The sequence below is a fragment of the Lonchura striata genome, chromosome 5 (assembly GCF_046129695.1).
Source record: "Lonchura striata isolate bLonStr1 chromosome 5, bLonStr1.mat, whole genome shotgun sequence".
Classification (NCBI taxonomy): Eukaryota; Metazoa; Chordata; class Aves; order Passeriformes; family Estrildidae; genus Lonchura; species Lonchura striata.
The window spans coordinates 51,718,658-51,742,063 of NC_134607.1; the positions used below are offsets into that span (position 1 = coordinate 51,718,658).

The 23,406-nt window shown below is 34.3% G+C and overlaps 1 protein-coding gene across 2 annotated transcripts in view; it reads left to right on the forward strand.

Annotated features, from left to right (window-relative positions):
• The window catches only part of TMTC3 (transmembrane O-mannosyltransferase targeting cadherins 3), a 28,695-nt gene extending 10,417 nt beyond the window's left edge, over positions 1–18,278 (forward strand). For both annotated transcript variants that reach the window (XM_021528020.2, XM_077783552.1), the window contains 11 exons: positions 2,480–2,579; positions 3,277–3,392; positions 5,044–5,216; positions 6,039–6,291; positions 9,099–9,247; positions 11,093–11,213; positions 11,816–11,927; positions 12,633–12,736; positions 13,901–14,070; positions 14,827–15,053; positions 16,555–18,278. In XM_021528020.2, coding sequence (XP_021383695.2) covers positions 2,480–2,579; positions 3,277–3,392; positions 5,044–5,216; positions 6,039–6,291; positions 9,099–9,247; positions 11,093–11,213; positions 11,816–11,927; positions 12,633–12,736; positions 13,901–14,070; positions 14,827–15,053; positions 16,555–17,366 — 2,337 coding nt within the window. In that variant the 3' untranslated portion in view covers positions 17,367–18,278. The remainder of the gene's footprint in view (positions 1–2,479; positions 2,580–3,276; positions 3,393–5,043; positions 5,217–6,038; positions 6,292–9,098; positions 9,248–11,092; positions 11,214–11,815; positions 11,928–12,632; positions 12,737–13,900; positions 14,071–14,826; positions 15,054–16,554) is intronic.
• The last annotated feature ends 5,128 nt before the right edge of the window (positions 18,279–23,406 follow it).

The window sequence follows — 23,406 nt, forward strand, 5'->3', positions numbered from 1 at the left end:
AGTTAAGGGGATGTTTAAAATGAGGAAGTTAAGCATCTAAAAATTTCTGCTTACTCAAAAGCACAAACTCCTATAAAAACTTGAGCAAAATTCTTTACTTCATTTGGTTTCTGGTTCTTTGAAAAAACATGCTTTAAATTGCAAATTTGGCTTTGCCTCTTTTTAGTCAATGTGAAAGGATCTTCGCAGCAGTATTAGCAAGTTGCCAGTGGCTTAGGTTAGTGGCTCACAGGTTAGATAAACCATTGTAATTTTATCACTTTCATTCCAAATTTCAGTGATTCTTTAGTATGCCTGAACTTTCAGATTCTGCCTGAAATATCAAGTAGCACAGATGCTTTTAGTACTGTGCATCAGAGTTAGCACAAGGTACCGTGCAAACCCTAGAGCGCGCTGTGTAGCAGAAGCTAATCGTGTTAGGCCTTGTCGCGGAGCTCGCAGCCGTAGGGCAGAGGGAGTGTAAGGCCTGCTCTGGGCCACCGGAGGGCGCTGTAACACAAGGAGCGCTACAACGTGGTGCTGGCCTGGAAATGCGAAACTGCGATTCTCCTTGAATCCCTCTGCTGTTGTACTCAGTGCAGAGTCAGATAAGGGCTCCTTTTCTTCTCGCCCTCACCTTTTGCAGTGTGTAAAAAGAACAAGTAGAAGCTTCCTCACACAGAAAAGAGGAGGTAATAATGAGATGCATGTTAGGACTAGGGATTTTTATATCTTTTATAATTATAATTGAAAGGTATCTGGTATTAATTCCTTTAATTAATCTCCTACTTATTAGTCACTTGCACAAGAGTTTGAAACAGCAGATACAATGCATAAATATTTTAACTCTTTGCTTATCTTACAGTCAACAGATTTTTCCTGGAAAAGTTATCAGAGCAGGATAAATAGAAGATCATCTTTTGCTGGAGTTCAGAAAGGAGCTAGGCTCTTGCAGTGATGATATCTGGTTTTCTAAAGAGGAAATTTTTAGGAAATGAGTTAAATAACAGCACCATCGTTTCATTTGTCCTTGTTTTTACAATTTCAGTTCAGTCTTCCTAGTTACTTTGCTACTGTTGTGGCCAGAAGTATGTAAACCACTTTTATAACTACAGGATGTCAACCTTGTGAGTGCTGCAATTTTCTCTTATAAGTCACGTTTGTATCCAGAAATAGAACCTCTCTTTTGGAGGCAGGCAACTGTGGAAGCACACCAACATGGTTTATTAATGTTCTCTTTCAACTGATCTACAGATAAAGTTCTCTTTAATATCTTAATGCTAGACAATCTTTGAAACATCTTAAGATATTTTGGAAACAAATACTTAGATGCTCTTCAAAATTAACACAAACTGTAGTGTCTTACCAACTGTGAAACAGTTTTGTTTGTATGTGATTCAGTGAATCCTTTGGTAAACATACAGTAGTCCCAAGATAAATACTAGATTATGATTTCAGATTCAGATTAGAATACTTTTCTTTACACTGTGACCTTGGATACTGAGTTACTTTTTCATTTTATGCTGTGCTGGATCAATCATGCTTGACCAAGAATGTACTAGCAATAAAACTTTCTAGCTGGGTCCAGATGGTAAAAAGTCAGTTTTCAGCATTGTCATACTTAAATCATGAGCTATGCAGTTTCCTTCACTAAATATGACCATCTGCCTCAGGACAGCCTGATATTTTTCAGCCATGTTACTTGTAAAAATTTGGAAGCAATCAGAGGCACTACAGAAGAGGACAAGTGACAAAGAATGATAGTCTTAGAAGGTACTGTAGGCAACACAGTGGTACTGCAATAACCATGAGCATAATGACCTGTCTTCCATATCAGATTGTTGACTTTTCTTTAGCGTTTTTTGAAAACAGTTCTTGAAATGGGAATTAATCTGTATTTCTTTCAGGATTCTGAAACAACCCTTTGCCACATGCATTTTAATGCTTCTCAGAATTTCATAAAATCTACTCCTCTCTGTCTCATCAAGGGGAGAGACGTTGCTGGTGAACACAGAGGCAGAAATGTTGTTGAGTACCTCAGCCTTCTCCATTGTTATCAGTTTTTTTCAGTTTTTTTTTTTTTTCTTGTTATTCTTTATGTTGCTTGCCACATTCAGATCCAGCTTTGCCTTGGCCTTCCACACCCCATCTCTGCACAACTGAGCTTTGTCCCAGGTTATTTTTCCCAGGTTACCGGTCCTTATTTCTGCTGCCTGGGCATTTGCTTTATTCAGTTTAGTTTGACCAACAGTTCTCTGCTCAGCAGCACTGACCTCTTGCTTTCCGTACCTAATTTTTTGCTCCTTGGGATTGGTGACTCCTGTGCTCTGTGGAATACTTCCTTAGAGATCAGCTATATTTATATGATAATAAATATCTAGTAGCATATATCTAGACTGCTAATAAGAGCAAATAATATAATAGCAAATGCTATCTTAAAATATCAAATAATAATAAATATTGAATAATAATTAAGGTTTTTATTCTTTTTATTTTTCAGGTAACTGGAGTTGTGGGCAGAGCAGAGCTTTTATCATCTATTTTTTTCCTAGCTGCTTTTTTGTCATACACAAAGTCTAAAGGGCCAGATAATACCATAGGTAAATGATTGACAAATACAGAAATAATTTAATTTACTTATCACTGATAAAATCATTCTTAAAACCCTAATAGAGGTGAACTGGTTATTCAGCAAGTGTGTACCAAAACTCCTTCAGAGCCAAGATACCCATGTAATAGTACTTTCCATTATAATTGCATTTTTTCCCCAAGTCTTGGGCATTTCTTTAATTAGTTTTATAACACCTACCCTAGGAGATGCTTGCACTGACTTTCATTATTGCAATTTCAGTGGAAGTATGCTGAAGTGCCTCAGATGGTCAGTCACAAGTAAACTCCAAGGTTTCAGTTCAGATGAAGGAGGCTTCCATCTTTGCCAGAGTCAGATTGACATGGCGAGAAGTCATGACTCCCTATAAAGTATTCAATTTGAAAAAGTGCTCTGATGATTTACAAAATACTGAGATGCTTTGTTTTGCTTATTATAAATTAGTCTTTTACCCTTAATTTATTTCTTTCAATTTAAAAGAGCAATTTAAAAATTGGTGCGTGTGTATTATTTTCTGTAGAGTAAAAGTAGTCATCTTTCATAAGACATTACATACACTAAACAAGCTTACAGAACATGGCATATTCAAACATGAGGACCCAAAGCCTTCACTTTTTAAAGTAATTTATTTTATTAAATGTGTTTTTTGTAAGATAGAACATTTTCAGTAATGTCTTCTTTATTTGCAGTGTGGACTCCAATTGCAGTGACTGTATTTCTAGTAGCTGTTGCAACACTGTGTAAAGAACAAGGAATAACAGTGGTGGGAATATGCTGTGTGTATGAAGTCTTTATTGCTCAAGGGGTAAGCTGTTGAAAAATAAAGTGGATTTCTGTCATGCGATGTTAAGTACTTTGAAGCATCATATTTTGGTACTGATCTTTCTCATTTAAGGTCAACTCAATAGTTCTGTTACATTTTTCAGGTTTTTTTGCATCAGTTCCTGTTTGACAGATGACAGTGAGGGAATCAAATAACTTCTAAGTTGTCCTTTATGTCCTGTGCAGAGATGTTAGCAAATATACTCAGTAAAGACTTGACAGGTCTTAATGGAAGCCCATGGTTTTAGCTGACTGTGATTTGCAAATCCTAGCATGTAACAGCCTTGATTAAAGCCTTGAGGTGCATAAAGGTGGAGGATTATTTGTTTTTAATCCCTGTAGTAAAAATAGAGAACATATTATATACAAATTCATTTCATCATTTTCTATTGCGTAACCAATTGTTTTAGAATAGTCCTATTTGAATAAGTAATATTCTTAAGAAATTTGTTGTTCTAAGAATATGGTTATCTGATAGATTTCATTTTAAGCATTGATAAGCCTTTAAATTAATAGTAACTTTTCCCTAAAGAAACCAGATTTTCCTGCAATTAAATAATTCTAGACTTTTTAATAACCAAAATAAATTAAAAATTAAAATGTAGCCATTAAAATTGTAGCATTCCATATTTTAAGAAAATTTTATAGTTATTATTCCTTAATTGCTTGTGGGAAAATTTTGCAAAACATGCACCAATAAAAGCCAAAAGATTGTCTATCCTGGGGACACATAATCAAGGCTTAAATACCAAAATCACATAGATGTCTTTGTAACTGTTGCCTTTGCAGGTCTAGTGAATTAAAATACAGTTTTCTAGCTGGATTTTTAAGGAAATCACCAGTACCTGACTGGTTTTCAGCCCACTCTTCCTTTCTTTTAGTAACTTTTGATCTGATCTTCAATTTCACTGAAGTTTAACAAGATTGTGTAAGTCAGTTGAATAGGAAAGATAAAATGCAAACTGAGGCTTCTTCTGAAAGCACAGGTGTCACATGAACTTAGTTTTACCCGTCTTCAAAAACATTTCAGTTTCTGTAGTTTAGCCAGCTGGTATATGTAAAGCAATAAATCATCACTAGCAGAAGTCATGAAGACAAAAGGAAAGAGGTACACTGAGAAGAAAATAGCTTATGTAATGGAAAACTGCAAGATTATGATGCTCATGAGGCAAGGAGTGATGACTTACTGCAGTAGAGGCATAAAATAGAAAGCCAGGGCTAATCAGGAATTGAATAGTATTTCTATCATTCATAAGGAATTCTGTTTATAAGGCAAGTTTTCAGAGGGGCTGGTATTTCTGAAAATAGTAATTTTTCTTCTTGATAGTTCCTTTCATTGTTTTCATTCATTTGTTCAAGTCTCTGAAGATGGTACAATTTTTTTGATGTCAGCACAAAATAGCTACGGGTGTACAGGTTCAGCTGTGATAGTGTTAGCAAGAATACTTGACTAATTTATTAGAATGGAGACTTTATTCTGGGGACTTGTCATGAAGGCACTAAGAAGCTGAATTAATTAACTATTGGAAGCAGATGTTTACAGGAAACCAAGGAAAAAAGTATTAGGTAGCTCATACTTATCTAAGGAACTAGTGAGTACCCTGCCTGATTATAAACAATTTTTTAATTTGCAGTACACCTTGCCAGCATTATTGGACACAGCTGTACAGATTCTTCGAGGAAAGGGCAGTATTCCTTTCTCTATGCTCCAAACACTGTTGAAGCTCATAGTCCTAATGTTCAGTACACTCCTGCTTGTAGTTGTCAGAGTCCAGGTTATCCAGTCTCAGCTTCCAGTCTTTACAAGGTAATAGTAAAATGTTTCTTATTTACAGTTGTTTATAAATAAGATGTGACTTAATGAAGTTGGAATGAAATGGCCACAAATATGTGAACTTAAGTGTTATTCACCTATTTTAATAATATTATTATTCAGTGTCTGTACAATATTGTATTTTTGTGAAATTGCTAAATGTTATATTTCAGCAGCTGTTGAATAAAATGTCCGAAATGTTGAGGTATCTGAGCAGGCAGCCATTTAAAAAAGTTTACAGTTGATAGTTCATCTTAGTAATTCAGAAATTAAGTGTCTTATTGCTTAAGTATTTTTTATTGTCTCTTTATTTGAATCTTGTCTGGATTCTCCAAGCCTCTTAAATTTTTCCTCTTCTACATACAGAATATATTTTACATTTTAGGCATGTACTACGCGGAAAACATGGCTGTCTTCAGGTAGACTACTTGAAGATGTATATGAATGACATTAGAACTGAAAAACTAATTTATCTTAAGTTTGAGCAATGTAGAAATATAAGAATCTAAAACTGTCCCTGAAAAGATGATTTGAACTATTAAAAACATGAACAAGCACTGCTGAACTCAACTTGAGGTGTAAATCATTATTTTTCTTCAAACTTATGTTGATTATATCCCAAAACAGTTTCATAAACATGGAGGAGATTCTGTCCCTCTCTTCAGTGAATCACTGTGCATGGTTTCACACCTGACAAATGCAGGAAGATTAGGATATTTTACATGTCTAGCTATGACTCTAAAGTTTGCCACAAAGTGATTCAAGAACATAGCTTTCTTCATTAAAAGCTCTTTTTTCTCCTTTCTTTTGGTTTAGGTTTGATAACCCAGCTGCTGTTAGTCCATCCCCAGCAAGACAGCTGACTTTCAACTACCTCCTCCCTGTAAATGCTTGGCTTCTTCTCAATCCTTCAGAATTATGCTGTGACTGGACAATGGGAACTATTCCTCTTGTGGAGTCTTTGTTAGATGTTAGAAATATTGCCACCCTTACCTTCTTTTTCTTTCTGGGATCTTTGACGGTCTTCAGTCTCCGATACCCTGGAGATTCCTCCAAGACAGTATTGATGGTATGAATGATGCACCGTGTTTGTCCTTTTGTTAAGAGTAAGTGGCACAGGTTGTATGGTCACACATGTAATGTGCTGTGACCCAGAGAAACTATGTGCATCTCCTTTTAGGCTGGAATGAACACATAAGAGGAAAATTGTCTGGCAAGAAAACTGCTAAATTGCAACTAAGTATGTGATTCTGTTAGAGATGAGAATAAATATGCCCCTTATTATGTATTTGTAAACTGTATTGCAGCCTTTCTCAGATATTCAGAGCTCAAATGGCAAATAGGGGCTTTCAATAGAATTTAAATGTGTTTCAAGGACCAGAATGCATTTTAATCCTGCAAGCTGTCTACTTTATTTAAATGTCAGTAGTTGTGATGTATATTTAGCAAGAGATTTTATTTTCTTTCTCATAGGTGTAAAAGAAAGGACATATTTTTGCATTTAGGAATAAGGTTTCTACTTCTGTATTGTTGTTCTGTTTTTCTTCTGTAAGTTGTTTTCATATTATGAAAAACTAATTTTGTCAAGCTGTAAGGTCAGTTCCTGTGTCTGTTCACTATTATATATGATCTTAAAACTGAGATGGATTAACAGAAAATAATATTTTGGAAAAAATGGGAAGGATCAAAGGAGCTGGTATTTTTGAAAAAAAAACCAGTCATCAATTGTTGATTCCATTTCAAATTATTACAAGGTGAATGATAACCTGATACTGTAGTTTTTATTAGTTCAGTGATGAAGTTATGTGTACAACAGACCTGCATGCATTTATCTTGGTCTGCTTCAGAAATAATGCATTTTTTAGTATGTTAATCAGCAAACAGAAGTTTCAGATGGGTGGAAATATTTATGCATAACCTAAGATTTAAGTAGTTCTTTGCTAAGCAGCTGACAAATTTTGATGCACTTCTAAAAGATTATATTACAATTCTTACTCATATGTTTTTTCTTATCACTGGAGAGAGACAGTATACTTCCCTAGAAGACCAATGAAAATTATATCTAGTATTGCTGATAAAATTTCTTGTCTTGAATTTGGAAGCTGTGTATGAAGAGAAGAAATTATTGATGCCATAAATGTGCAAAGTGGCATACTTGGAAAAGAAGTTTCACAGCACTTGAAATATGCAGCGTAGTTGCATTTTCCTCCTTATATAAGCTGAGGCATGTGTTTTTCTCCACTGCACTGTTAGTAGGAAAAATGTGTGTGGAGTGTGGTTCACTTTTTTTATAGGACACCTCCTGAATTTTAAGGCTGTTTATTTCCCTGCATTTCTGTTTATTCCCTACCTGGTGACATTCACAAGAGGAAAGGGTTAATGTTTTAATGTTTTTTTAGCATATGTTGGTGTAAGTCAGTTTTTGTTTGAGGGTGGTATTTTTTACATATGTTTTTATTATTCCAAGTGGTTTTTATAGGAAGGATTTTGTGGGATCATTCACTCCAGCATGCAAGCCTCAATGTCACCTGACACAGTATAGTCCTGGTTTAATGCAAGTTGTTTTCCTTTAATCTATACCTATATTGTGAATATAGCTTTCAATATTGTGCTGATTTTCTTCAGCATTGAAGTGCCTGGAAGCTAATTTCATAGGAAATGGGAATGCAATATTTTACATTAAATATTAATTGCTATGTGCTACAAAATGAAACAGTATGATAGGCCAAAGCCTATTGCTGCATTCCAGTGAGTCATTAATATCCCCAAGTAATCAGTATATTCTGTATGGTGTGAGGCTCAGTTGTGGTTTTGTTTTCATGGAGCCTAATGAAATGCTGTGGATCAGCAGCTGAGCTGTGTCAATGATCCATGTGCATATTCTTGAAATATCCTTGAAATACAATATAAAATCTTAATTAAAGTTTTAAATCAGTGTTGTATTTTTATATATGTAATCCTGGGTTGATTTTCACACTGGATTATTTAACAGTTTTAGCATGGAAGAGGCAGTTAATGTCATGCTTAACTCTAGATAGCCAGTTGTACTGGAAGTTTATAGAAAATTACTCTTTCTTCCAAAAAAATTCCATTTCTGTAGGTTTGTTTTTGTGGGTTTTTTTCTGTAACTTGGAGGCCAGCTATTTTGAAATAATTATTCATGTCTTTTCTGCAACCAGAGAATGGAAATCTGCTATTTAACAGTCATCCGGGACTTAAAGCAACTGGTCATATCTTTGCAACAGATGCATTTCTTTGCCTCTTAATAAACTACAATTTTTGATAAGAAGTCAGTCCCCAACCTAAGAACTACAATTGTACAGTTCTTAAGTACATTGTAATTTCTGATACTTTGGGGTGCTCTTAGCACTCTGTCCAAAAACTGATGTTTATTTGGTGACCGATTCTGGTTTTGTTATTCACATTTCTTAGAGAAACACAAAACAGACTCTATTGTACTGTAAAAATAGCTGTTTTATGCATCAAATAGGCTGAAACAAATTTTTAATTGTCAGATAATGTCCAAAGGTCTTATGCAGTCTTGTTTCTGCATCTGGAACTCTTACTAAAATGTTGTTTTGAATTTAATTAATTTGTTAATCCTACATATTTTTTCTTTTTTTGTAGTATAGTAAAGCAAATAGACTTCCAGGCCCTTAAGTAAGGAATAGAATAATTTGCATGCTATTACTTGCCATATTCAGAGTGATCTCAAAGTGAAACAGGTCTGAATATTTTTTTAAAAAAAAAGACCTAATATCTTCAATTTATGTCTGTTTTTATGGGATTATTTTTGTAATTTTTAACTTGTTTCTTGGGTACAGTTTGTCACTGCCAATATCTTGATTACTAATGTTATTTGTATTTCCTTTCTAGGCTCTCTGCTTAATAGTGCTGCCATTCATTCCTGCATCAAACCTGTTTTTTCCTGTTGGATTCGTAGTAGCAGAGCGAGTGTTATATGTTCCTAGCATGGGATTCTGCATTTTAGTAGCACATGGATGGAAGAAATTATCAAATAAGAGGTAAATAAATTCATACTGATAAAAGCACTAATGGGAAAGCTTGCATAGCCATAAATATGGTTATCTTATATGAAAATAATAGATGAGTATAAATCAAAACTGGTTTAACTTTATTCAGAGTTGATTACTGACTGAAGTTTCTACAATGCAGGTAAGTCAGCCAATTAAAGTTGCTGAAAATTTAATCAGTAAAAGATTAAATTTTCAGGAATACCATGCTAGGAATGGATATTTGAGCTGTTCAGTATTTGTTAAACAAAACAATTCTTTGGTTAACAATTTCTCCTTAAAAATTGTGCTCTAAAAGCATGTTTTGCATGCAGTTTTGTGTTTTCTGATATCTTCTGCATTGATTTGGACATACCTCCCACTGATGTGGATGCTTTACCCTTAGCCCAGTGGTATCCTAATGCCAGTTCAGACAAATGGAAAGGCAGCAATTTGCAGTCTATGTTGTCTACTATTGTTAGAGATGAGGCCTTGCAGTAAAATTTACACTAACTGGTGCTGCTGAAGCTGACAGCACCAGATAATGAGAAATTAGTGATCTATTGTGGGAGTATGGATTTCTCACAAATCCCACTGCAAGTTAGTAAAAATAGAAGTGATGTGAAAGAAAGCAAGGAGCCAGGAGAGGATGGCTGGGGAATAAAATTAGGCAGCTAGTGTCATTTACTACAAAAATATTGGAAATCAGTTATCTAAAATGAGAAAGAAAAGGTTCCTTGCATTAGAAATATGTGGAAAGAAGAAAACTTTCTTGTAAGCCTGATGAGTTTACAGATTACTTTATATGCCAGTTCTTTTTGACCACTTTGGTAGTGTTTTAGAATTACTCTCTTAATTTTACAGTTCCACTTTTTTAATATTTTAAAAACCAAACATGGTAGACAAAACATGCATTTTGTTTATCTTAGAAGTTGACAGGGAAAGAACCTTGCAGTTTTTAGTAAACCCTTGTGAAGTAGGCAGCAGAGTGAACAACTGTTCCATAAGTCAAATGTGATAAGTAGTGGTTAAGGGTGAACACCTGTATGTCCACTCAAGAATGAGATTTTATTTTAAAACAAATTGTATTCATAATTGTGGGAAGGCTATTGAATGTTTGACATCTTTTTCATAATTGAATTATAATCCAGAAACTCAATGATTAGCATGTTCATATGTATGTTTTATGTCATGTTTAAACTCCAGAAAAATAAACTGCACAAAATGAAGATTATTCCTGACAAACTTGTGACAGAGAGTGACCTTTGTCCCAGTTTGCAGCTTTAAAAATAAAATTGCTAGAAAGACACTAAACCTTTCTCCTACTTGGATATTACAATAGCACTAGGATTACATTTGGTTATGGAAGATTGAGTAGTCTCCACAGACCTCTCCATTAAGCTGTGTTCTGCAGTGTGGGAATCATTGGCAATATGTGCAGTAAAGAATAGGTATGAAATTGTCTGATGTGAAACAAAAGAATGAAATTATTTTTTGGTTGTTTTTTTTCATTTTTAACATTTTCTATAGTGTTTTGGAGAACCTCACTTTTAGGCATCATATTTATTATCCTAAATTACAGATAAGTTTTAAGCGAAGTATAATTTCTGTAAACATTCTATACAAATTCTATGGTGTTGTGTGAATTGGGCTTGTTCTTATTGAGGGAATTGCATGGTTATAACAACAAAAGCAGGTAAAAAAATTAATTTGAAATTGAACATTATTTCCTTTCAAACTCAGTGTGCTAATCACAAATGTGGTCCTTTGTTTGCCTTTCAGCATATGAGATATTTATTAGAATAAAAATTAGAATTGTTGGTGTGCTTACAAGTCTTTGTTTGTTTTATTTAATAGTGTGCTAAGAAAAATTTCTTGGGTTTGTTTGGCTGCGGTGCTATTCACTCATGCCTTAAAAACACTGCACAGAAACTGGGATTGGGAGTCGGAGTACACTTTGTTTATGTCTGCTTTAAAGGTACTGTATTCTGTTTGGAAAGGATAATGGGAAGTTCTTGTTGTTGTTCTTAAGAAGCTGCAGTGGAACGTGATAAAAATGGACAAAAATTATGCTTGTTTCAGCACATTAATTTCTATATTGAGAGTACTGGCATCTAATTAGTTGCTTTTGGGAATGCTTTAAAAGCAGTGTGATGCACACATAGAAATCCATATGGAGAAAATAGTTGATATTTTTTCTTGTGTCAAAAAAGTTGGATGTATTCTCTTGTCTGGATGAAAGCCAGATACGTTTCAATAAAAAATCTACAGTTTGAGGCATAGAATAATTTCTCCTAAGTTCATATGGCATGATAAGGCAACTTGCAATATATCCCATAACAGTTAAAATGAATTTTAAGATGTTTAGTATTTCTAGGCGCAAATAACTGAAATAAATTGGTGTCGCACAAGATCAGTGTGATCATTCCGTATGTAGTGTTCTGTTATTCTTTGCATATAGAAGCTTGATGAAATCTGTCATTTGCGGTACATTTTTATGTCTTCATATTCGTAAGAGAAACTCAGTTGTCAAGTAATTTCAACTTAAAACGTTATGCTTTGGTATCTTTTTCTTTTTAGGTAAATAAGAACAATGCAAAACTATGGAACAATGTGGGGCATGCATTAGAAAATGAAAAAAATTTTGAAAGAGCTCTGCAGTTTTTCATACAGGCCACACAAGTGCAACCAGGTAAAGCTTTGGTTAGTTGCCCTCTCTAAACTCCTGGTATTTCAGTATATTTACCTTACTAACAGCTGCTTGCTTCAACTGAACATCAAACTAAGTCATACAGGAAGTTAATTGATCTGGGGTTTTTGGAAATAAACTAAAAAAGTCCTCCATAAAAGGTTTCTATCTATAAAAAGCTGCAAATACTTTCAAAACTATTATTTGCATGACATTCTTTATGTATTAACTTAAACTGTGATTTCTTATGGAGTATAAATATTGCTTTATTTTTTTAATTCAAAACTAAAGTAGTATGTAAGAAAATAAAAATCTAGATAATATCAAAATGTACATTTAATCCATTTTGCATGTTGTTACAAAAGAAGTTCTAGGTGATACTGGATAATCTTTCCTTTAAGAAGATTAAAAAATAACCTTCAATTTATATGCCTCTATTATAGCAAGAAATTAGATACAGGGAAGTGTGATAGGGCCTTAAACTTTTTAGAGTTTCCCACATAATTTTATAATCCCTCTTTAACCAGTTCCTGGTTAAATTATTAGCTTTATAATTATGAGGAAAAATGATAGAATTGTTTTCTTCTTTGGGTGATGGACATGTTTCATCAGAGTACCTGTACTTCACGCTACCTGAACGCAGAAGTGTTTAATTTCATGATGCTCAGTGCATGGAAATATATTAAGTTTCATTCTTTTCTTATTAAGATGATATTGGTGCCCACATGAACGTAGGAAGAACTTACAAGAACCTAAACAAAACAAAAGAAGCTGAAGAATCATATATGATTGCTAAATCATTGATGCCACAGGTAATTAGGAGCTTTATTTACCACGGCAGCACAGAACCTCTATTTGTGATACAATTTTTGGTTTTTTCCTATTGCTTTGTGTGGTTGTATACTTTAAAGTTTACCAGTGTTCTTTTAAAAGCTATCTATGAGAAAAATAGGCTATATGAAAAAAATAGGCTATATACTCATGGCTGTTAAAAAATGCTAACTTGGAATTCTGCTACAACTGTTTTTAATTTACTTTTTATACTGCTGTGTTGTGTTTTAAGGGGTTTTTGTTTGTTTCCTGAAATTAAGGTCGTAAAAGAAAGCAGCAGCCAAAACCTACAGTTTCTAGTCACAATTGGTTTGTTTTCACTTACAGCTAATACATTGATGGTGACTGAGTTTCTGAGCCCTTCAGAGAAGGCTTAAATTTAGCACTGGAGGTTGGAGAAGGTAGCTAGAGCAGCAACAAAAAAAATTTGCCTGAACATGCTTTTATAAACATGTTTTGATACCTTCTCTAGTTGTTAAGTTACATTTATGCCTATGAAATTTTACTTGTTCAAGCTCTTTAGAGAAAAACAGAGTAATATTTTGAAGAATGTGTGAAGATAATAAAAACTGTGCTGAAAATGAGATGTTGAGTAGAAGCATGGCATTTAAAAGTTTACTCTGTGAAACAGTATGAAGATTCTAAGTGAATAAAGTACAAGCAGTACAGCAGTTTCAATGTCATAGCATTTTCATCTTGTTACTTTTCATTTTCTATATCAGGAGGGAAATCATTGGCTGTAAAATCTTGTTTACACTTTTCTTAGGCTGAAGGGTCATAAAGAATTAAAATGTCTGACAGAATCTCAGTTCAGGATTTAGGAAATATTTTTGTCTGATTTGGGAAATTTTTGCAAGGTCTGTTTGGTTTCAAATGGCTATCTACATGAACCAAATTAAGTAGTAGCAAATCTTAAATATCGTACATGTCTTTTATTCTTTATTTCTATGAAAACCAATAATCTGTGTATTTTTCAGTGTGATTTTTCTGGAAAAGAATTACTGCTCTTTGTCATTATCAAGAGCCTTCACAATAATGTCCAGTAGTACCCTAAAACAAATGTGGAAGAGTGAAAAAGAATTCTATACTGATCACCTTTCCTATTTTTGCTTATCTGTGTTTGGTATATATATTGTCTTTGACAGATTATTCCAGGGAAAAAGTATGCAGCAAGAGTTGCTCCTAACCATCTAAATGTTTATATCAATCTTGCCAACTTAATTCGAGCGAATGAATCTCGCCTCGAAGAAGCGGATCAGTTGTATCGACAAGCAATAAGTATGAGGCCGGATTTCAAGCAAGCTTACATCAGCAGGTAGATTTTCTAATTCTAGAGATACATATTTTTGAACAATTTTCTTTGTATTTGTAATACTGTGAACAGTATTTAGTTCATACAGTTCAATTAGCTGCTTGTTTCATTTCCAAGTGAGAAGAAGATTTGGGACAACAGTCAATTATTCATTACAAGTATTGTTCTTTTAAATTCCTGCTTCAAATGGCATATTTCCATGTAGGTTCTGTACTCAAACATTGTATAGAAAAACACTTCCATCAGATTTCTTTATGAATCTCTAATTTCTAGCCTCATAGTTAAGTTTTGAACTAAAAAGCTTTCGGTTAGTATGAATCTTGGAGCTTTCCTTATACTTTTTTGTTAAAGATGGTCCAGAAAATGCAAGTCTAACTATATAGTTGACATTATTGCATTTTAGTTAAGAGTAATGTGGATGTGGGTATTGAGGCTTCTATGCGCTACTTTGTTTGTTGTGATTCCCACTAGGACTTAGGGATGTTCAAAGATGCCTGAACTATGCTTTGCAGTATAATTACAGAGCCAAATCGGGCACCATTGATAACTTCCTTTTTTGTTCTTGTCCTGCTTATGCATTTGCTGCATACAGATTTTTGAGAACTGAAAGCTTTAGGAATAGACTGTAAAAGAGGGTGTTGTTTTGTGCTTAAAACTAAATAAAAAAATACTGTTACCTGACATCTACTGTCTGTAGGAAGACAAACTTTAAAAAACCTGTCAATTTTCATATGGGTAATGAGTATGGTTCTTCAACAGGGGAGAATTACTTTTAAAAATGAACAAACCTCTGAAAGCTAAGGAAGCTTACCTTAGAGCACTAGAACTAGACAGAACCAATGCAGACCTGTGGTACAACTTGGCAATTGTTTACATTGAACTGAAAGATCCAACAGAAGCCCTGAAGAATTTCAACCGAGCTCTGGAACTCAACCCAACACATAAACTGGCATTATTCAACTCAGCACTGCTAATGCAAGAATCTGGTATGTTAATTGTCCCTTCCATGCATATTGCATGTTTGCATTTATAGGATCCATACTATTTAATTTTTTTATTAACTCTTGCTTTTGGAAAGGCAAGAAGTACATAGCATCATCAAAAAATAAACTATTTATTATAGCTTTGTAATTTGTAGCATATGGAATTTGTGCAAAGTGTACATACACTTTAGTTGATCAGCATCTTTTATACAAGTGCTATTTTACAATATATCTTACATGTATAAAGAATAGTGTTACTCAAACATCTTCAAAATAATGCCTGTATAATCTTCAAAGATAGTATTTAGTAAAATATGTTTGATACCTGGTTCACATTTATAGTAATGGGTTTAGTTATTGACTCAAAAATCTAGCTTACATCTCTGGTCTTGAATCCAGCTCGAGAAATATGAATGTTTTCATAGGCTTTTATACTGCTAATTAGGATTAATTCAGTTGGATTTTCATGCGCTTGTTTTTTCATATGTATAGGTCCGTGGATATGGGTGAGCCCTTAGTCAATTAAGGCTGTTGCAAAGAGTATTTGGCAAGTGAGCTGTTAAGATTTGCTTCCATTTTGTTGAGATGGTAAATTGCCCCTAAGAAAGATAAAACAGAGTTGAATGAAGCTGAAGACACTTGATAATTTTCCATCTCTTCTCACATTGTAAATTATGTAGTTCAAGACATGCCTTGTTCCTTGTCTGTAGAAGTACAAGCAGCTTCAAACAAGCAGAAGTATTAACTGTTTAGTGCTCACTTATTCATACTAGAAGGTGCAGTATTGTTTCAGGGGGTGAAAGAGGGCAGATGAAAGCAGCTCCCCTATCCTTCAATAATTCTGTGTCTGGAATTTGTTACTAAAATATGTTGACTGTATTATTCAGTAAAACAGCACAGACGACAAGCGTGTCTAGCTAATCCTGGTATTGTCAGATAAAATTGTTTTACTAAATCTTCTTTAAACTTTGATGCAAATTAAAATATAGGGGTTACAGGTTTTGTTGTTTTGGTGTTAGAAGATATCTTAGCCTGGCTACGTTAGAAGTCACCCTATGTGCTCTCTGTCTAAACTCTTTAAACCTATATTTAATAAAATGAGATCTTCCACTCAAAGTTTGCCTCTGTAAAAGCTGGTTTGTCAGAACTGGTGTCTGCTCTGCATTCCATTTGCTCAACTGTGCATGAAAATAATTTCTCTTAAGCTTGTAGAGACACCTCTTGTATCTGTTATACCAAACCTAAGTATCATTCAACAGCTAATAGAATAATAATGCTGACTTTGGCTAGAAGTCAACTGTATATAGTTTCATTGTATAAAGAAGGTAGATAACATTTGGTTTTGCTGTTACACAGCTGTAATGAAACGTAACATTTTAAAACCTTTCCCTTTTACAGTTGCATTTTAATTTGCATAAAGATTACCATTTTACAGTCTAAAAAAACTTCAGAATAAATGTTTCAGGAAATATCTTGAGAATTAAATGCATTTTCTGTCACTTAGGTGATGCTCGACTTAGACCTGAAGCTAAACAAAGACTGCTACATTATGTGAAAGAAGAACCGCAGGATTCAAATGGATACTTCAATTTGGGTATGCTAGCAATGGATGACAAAAAAGATCTGGAAGCAGAGGCATGGATGAAGAAAGCTATAAGGTTACAACCAAACTTCCGAAGTGCTTTGTTCAATTTGGCCCTGCTTTATTCTCAGACAGGAAAAGAACTGATGGCTTTGCCTGTCTTGGAAGACCTACTGAGATACTACCCTGATCATACCAAAGGTCTGATTTTGAAAGGAGATATCCTTATGAACCAAAAGAAGGATATTGTTGGAGCAAAAATGTGTTTTGAAAAAATTTTGGAACTGGATCCCAACAATGTACAAGGAAAACATAATCTTTGTGTGGTTTATTTTGAAGAAAAAGATTTAATAAAGGCAGAAAAATGTCTGGTTGAAACACTAGCACTGGCACCTCATGAAGAGTATATTCAGCGTCATCTAAACATAGTTAGAAGTAAAATTGCATCACTTGGTGCTATGGAACAGTCATCACTTCCATCAGATGGGACTGCAGCTACAGAAGCAAAAAAAAATTCATTTCATAATTTGAAAGAAGCAAAAAGTGAGAAGAGAACCACCCAATCAACAGTTTATAATAAAGAGCACTCAAAAACTAAGAAACCAACAGAGAAAAGCAGTGTGGACAAAGAGACTCCCAAAAAATCTACAAAAGAAATCAAAGACATTGAGAAAAAGAGAGTTGCTGCATTGAAAAGACTAGAAGAAATTGAACGTATATTAAATGGTGAATAGTCTTTACCATGTCACAAAAGAATAAGGGGAGAATCCTATTTTTAATTATTGTTTAATTTGTGAGCCAACTGGAAAGTGTTCTCAGTACTTTGAAAATAGAAATAATGTTGACTGCATATCACTTATCAAGCAGAATAAGGCATTACAATGCTCTATGTGAGAAAACCACAACTTTTAAATATGATGGAGGGATGGGTGGGAATTGAAGGATAAAGGGTTGAGAAAAATCTTCAATGCAGAATCCTTAATAATGAGAAAATAGCACTCATAAAAGTCATAGCACTCATAAAAGTCAGGGATATTAAGTAATGCTACTTTCAAAGATTCAGTGGAATAACTGAATGGTGAATTAGTGGGATAAGCCAGGCACTCCTTCTTTACCCTAACAAATCTGTTTGTATTCTCATTATCTATATTTCAGTTTAAACATCAGCTGAAATTTTTCTAGGACCTCTGCTGTGCTAGATAGACGGTTTTTCTTTGCATTGTTTCCAGAACTTAACAAAGTCACCAAAACACCACTGGATGTAGTATAGGAGGATGCAACAACACACTAAAATTTTCAGTTGCATTCTAAATATGGAATGATATATTAACTTTTAGATGTTCTTTATTTACAATGCTGATGTTTTGTACTCTTTTACCTGGTAAGAAGTCTTATGGTGCTCTTAAAATCTTCATACTGCTTTTCTATTTTAAAGAAAATGTGTGGGGCTTCTTCAACTGTCAGTCATCTGATTGTTTTTAAAAATTATATTATAAAGGGTGGTTTCTTCCTCAGTTCATTGAATGCTGATAAATGCACTTTGGTACAGTAACCAGTATGCTATGCAGTAGTCCATTTTGCTGACTTTATATCAATGGCTGTGGTTTGACTCCTTGGTGTAGTAAATTCTTCCTTGTTTGTAGCAATCTGGTTTTACTATTTCTGTCATTGCAGCAGTATTTCTAGTCTCATGACTTTTTACAACACTAATATAAGCTCAAGGCAGTGCGATAATAATTAAACCACTGAATTTAATCATGTTTAACACAAGACAATGTAGGTAGTGTCCTTTCAAATACTAAGTTCTGTTGTTTTGATACTTTGTCTTGGGTGTGTGGTTTTTATTAAATATTTATTTTGACTACTAAAAATACTCCCATTTACACTTTTTCACTAGTGCATCATTTTAATTTCTTACACTCAACAAAAACCTTTGCAATTTCAGTATTGCTTTTATCCTTATGCAAGGCATACATTTCTGTTAAAATATGCTACAGATTACCTAAACCTGATATTCTCCTTAATTCTCAGAAAGAAAAGAAGAGCTGAGTTCACTCAGAATTTTCACTGATCATTGAATCTAACTTATTCTTCGTGATTTGTCTTATTTCATGATGTGGAAGTATTCTTTAACAATTCTGCTGTTCAAACTTAATCCTTTCTGTACCTGCTCAACTTTCTGCCTCGGGCAGTGATCCAACTGTAAGATGTAATAATTATCTCTGTGGGAGATATCTTAAATGGGTAAAGGGCTTTCCTTCACAGACCTTTTATTTCTTACATGTCATTCTTAATGCTAGCACAACAATTGCTTGCATGGTAATAACTGGGGTGGTGGGGGGGAGTATGTTTTAAAAAACATTATTTACAAGCAGCTGACAGGAACAAGTATATGGTGTGCAACTGTTCATCATACAAAAGAATACTTAAGTGCTGCTTTTAAAGAAGTGCTCACAGGAATCTGTTGACCACACCTTGAAAATCACTTGTCTGTGAATAACTCAGATACTTGCACCTAAAATAGTGAGTACGTTGATTTCTATAGGAACTTTAACTTGCATATTAAGTCTTCCTCCAAATGTTTGTTTTACAAAAGGATTGGCCATTGTTCTGGGCAAGATGAAGGAACATTCATTTGAAAATGTCAGGAACTACATAGTATGAAAAGGTATTCTGATAGAGAAGGTCAGGAGTCTCCTCTCTTCTGTATCAATTGCCTTTGCAATCTATTGCCATTGCCACACCATTTTTATTTGATGTGTAAATTGAAGAGGGGAGTCAAGATACAGTCTCAGTCTCTGCATCTGAGCCTCTGTTATGTCTCATCCTGACCATTCAAGTAGCTCTGTAGGTACTAGCAAGAAGTGTTAAGATTTATTGATGCTAAGAAGTGCCATCAGGTAATCATCAAACAAATGTAAACTGAATGTTGATGGATGTTTTCCAGTCTGTTCCCAAGTTCTATTCCCCCTTTGTCTCTCTCAATAGAATGTTAGTAGAAACAAGTATTTTGACTAGCAGGTTGTATTTATCCTGTTAGGATGGGTCAGCCATTCTAAAATTGGGCTTTCTCAAGAAAAATGGTTCAGTAAGTTGAAGTGACATACCTTGTGAAAAGCTATCAAAATAGCATTTACACATAGGAAAACTATCAAAAAGAGAGTAATTTTGGCTTTTTCTGCTTGCAGGTAGAACAGAATAATCGACAGATATTTTTCCCCTTTCAGTTCAACATATCTTTTCTCTTCCTGCCATCATATGCAAAACACCATAAATATCGTCATTTCACTGAAAATACAAGTAGGAATTTCTAAGAGTGGGACAGGCATACTAAAATAATTTGTATCTCTCTATTCATACAGTGCAATTACTGTGGTTGCTGAAAAATTGCATCCATATGCTAGATTTTTCCCACTTACACATACAGCTGCAGTGTAAGCATTTTAAGTGTTATAGTTATTTGTGCATGTGATTTGAGTACAGATGTATGCATTTGTCAGATTATTTTTTTGATCTTTTGCAAGTGAGTATATGCATAGCTAGACTCGTAAGCACAAGGATTAATTTGATATGAATGCATATAGTTGGGACACATGAATATCTAGAGCTTGTACAGATGCAGAGGAGCAACAAAAAAGTACTTTTTCCTTCACTTCCCTGAATTCCTCCCATGTCAAATTATGACAGCCTTACTCACATGCCTTCTTCAGGGGTGTGGACCTTTGGGCTAAGAATGCAGGCATCTGTGCCTTCCTGAAGTTTCTTGTGGAAAGACTCGATGAAGATCAAAACAATTCAGGGAAGTTTTCAGCCCATCCCAGTCTTGCAAACTTTGCATTGCAGAAAACCTCCAGGAAGGATCCTTGTTTGGGTGAGTGTACATGGCTAGGCTTTTCCTTGCAAGTTCTATAATTCACTTCTGCTTGGCACAATGTCTGGAATTGCAGCAGAACCTGCTGTTCCAGGAAAGTCCTGCTTCACCTGCTGCTATGTAACTAAAACTATGCTTGGACTTTGAGCCTAGGAATCCTTCTTTGCTTAGACAGAAACCTTGAGAACGGAAAGGCTATAAGACACTTTCCACCCATCCTTTGCCTCAATTCCTTTCCATACAAAAATACAACACTCTGTGCAGTGTTTCATCTACAGGAAAAAGAACCTGTCCCCCAAACCTCCAACAGAGCTTATAAAAACATAAGATATTCCTTCTTGAAATCAAAATAACATAGCTTAGTATTTTACAAATATTGCAATACTACATTTTGTTTTAAATAATCTTAGATATGGCATTTTTATAGCTCTGAGTGGTAGTGCAGTTAATATTCTTAGAAAAACTTTAAAACTGCTTTCTACAATCTAGTGCCTGTCTACCAACTAGTGGTGCAGCATGTGGGTTATATGTCCCTTGCAAACAGCCAGAGGAAATCACATACAGATATCAACTAACAATAAGAAATAATGACAAAATCAAACCAGGAAAAGGAAAAAAAAAAAAAAAACTAATTGAACTTTATGCATAATTATCCTGGTTTGGGAACAACTTAATAAACTGTATAATTTTCCTGGTCTAGGAAATCATCCCAGAAAAACATTTAACCTTCTCTGCCATGGTCAAAATTTAAAAGATTGCTGGAAAGAGAATTGGAATTTATGGATACCATCTACTGTCAACTAAGGAATTCTGTTTAGAATAAAATTAATACCATGTTATTACTCCAGCATAATGCAAACTATTGTTAGCTGCTACATCTTAACATTATAAGAAAGACACTACCAAAAAAAAGGGAGTAAAAATCCTTGTTCAGCTTGTTTCTTCACCAGTGCTTACAGAACTGTATATGTCTTTTGCTAAATACTTATACAGAGGTAATAACATTAAAGCAAATTTAGGGGTTACCTGCTTGCATGGGTGAGTTCAGTCTTCTGTGGTTATGGACAGAAACAAATTAAAAGCTTGGCTTGAGGTGTTGCATGCAAGACTACACTTAGGCATTGAGGAAAAATGTATATATACTTTCCAAAATTCTAGTTACTCATAGATCACTGTAGCAGGCAATTTGGTATATTTGATGCAGTTTTGGAGTGTGATACAACTTAGAAGATTTATATGAGGCTGTGAATTCTGTAACTGTAGTGAATGTGAAGCCTTGAAGGACTTCACATAGTACTCTATGCATTGGAATAAAGCATGTAGTTCAGATATCCTACCCCTGTTTAGCATATATCTTTGTTCCTTGCATGTAATTATCAGGGTGTTGTCTTTTTAAATAGGCATGGCAAGGTATTTTTAATTGCATGAGTATTCATCTGCTCACAATGAGAGTAGGTGGAGGAGGAAAATACAACAATTACAGGATGTCTTACCAAAAGTAGAAGTCATAAATCTTGATTTTTAAAATACCATCTAGAACATGCACTCACCTTGATTTCATTTGCAGTTGTTAACCCAGCCCTACACTTCAGTTGTACGTGAGCATCACTGGAGCACGATTTGCAGCACTGACTCCCCAGTACCGAGAGCTAGCAGGAGATGGGACAATGGGACCTGACAGACTGGGGGATTAGTTGTTACCACTCCTTAGCCTCCAGCTGAATAATCAAAGTTTGCTTGTTTGTTTGGGTGCACTGCTCATTTCATCTACAGGAGTATCAGATATTATGGATGATTATCTCAGTTTGCAAGATACAGTAATTTTTCTGTTGATAAAAGAGCTTAAAGGGAGCTTCTGAACTTCCTTTCTACCCTTTTAACAAATTTTAAACAGGTCTGGAATATTGGGTTTTCTCTATGCATATATATTTTATCAATTTTGCAGTGTAAATATCTGCAAACAAATAAAAAGAATGGAAAGGAATGTGACAGCTTAAATCTCATGAAATTCAAATATGGGGTAAAAACATAAAAGAAGCTGAATTCTGTGCTTCTTCTTTAGATGTATTTATATAAGAGGGTTTTAATGAAGTTACAGTATGATCTGTAACACTGGCTACTATTTGTATAATTCACACTGTATTTCTGCCCCTTACTTGGGTAATATAGTTAAATAGAGTCAAAGTTTTAGTACAAATATTTAGTAGGTTTAAATTTACCATTCCAAGGATAATCCTTCAGAGGGTTTAGCAAATATTGCAAACGAGCTAATTTGGATGTTCAGGAAAAATAAGTATAATTGAGTTTAGGGAGTTTTTTCCTTCTGATCAGTGTGCATGAAAAATTATGTATTTGACCAAAAAACAGATGTATTGCATGAAGATAAACGCACCACTGAAATTGCAAAGATGCCTAAAGATTTTTCAAAGGTTTTCCAATAATCTGCAGTGGTTTATCTTGTACTAAAAAAGGATCTTTGTTTCCACTGACTTCCTTTATATTTTGATTATTTTATTGACTGTAAGACCTCTTCCCCTAAGTAACAGCTTTTTAAAAAATTCTGAGTATAAAATTGACCAATGAGCCTTCAGCTTACAAACACAAGACATACTGTGACTAGAAAAAGAAAACCACATAAAACAGAAAGCAACTGAAATGCAAGAAAGCAAATGGGGGAGTTTAGTTTAAAAATCAACAAAAAAACAAACACTGTTATCTATTGTAAATGCAGGTGAACCTGGTGGGAAGAAATGATGATGTCTGACTCTAGCTCAGAAGGTTGAATTATTTCTTTACTATAACTGTACTATAATACATTAATATCCTATTTAAAGGAGATACTAAAACTACATCCTATTCTAACTACTATATCTAAACTAACAAATTGTGACCCTCTCATGAGA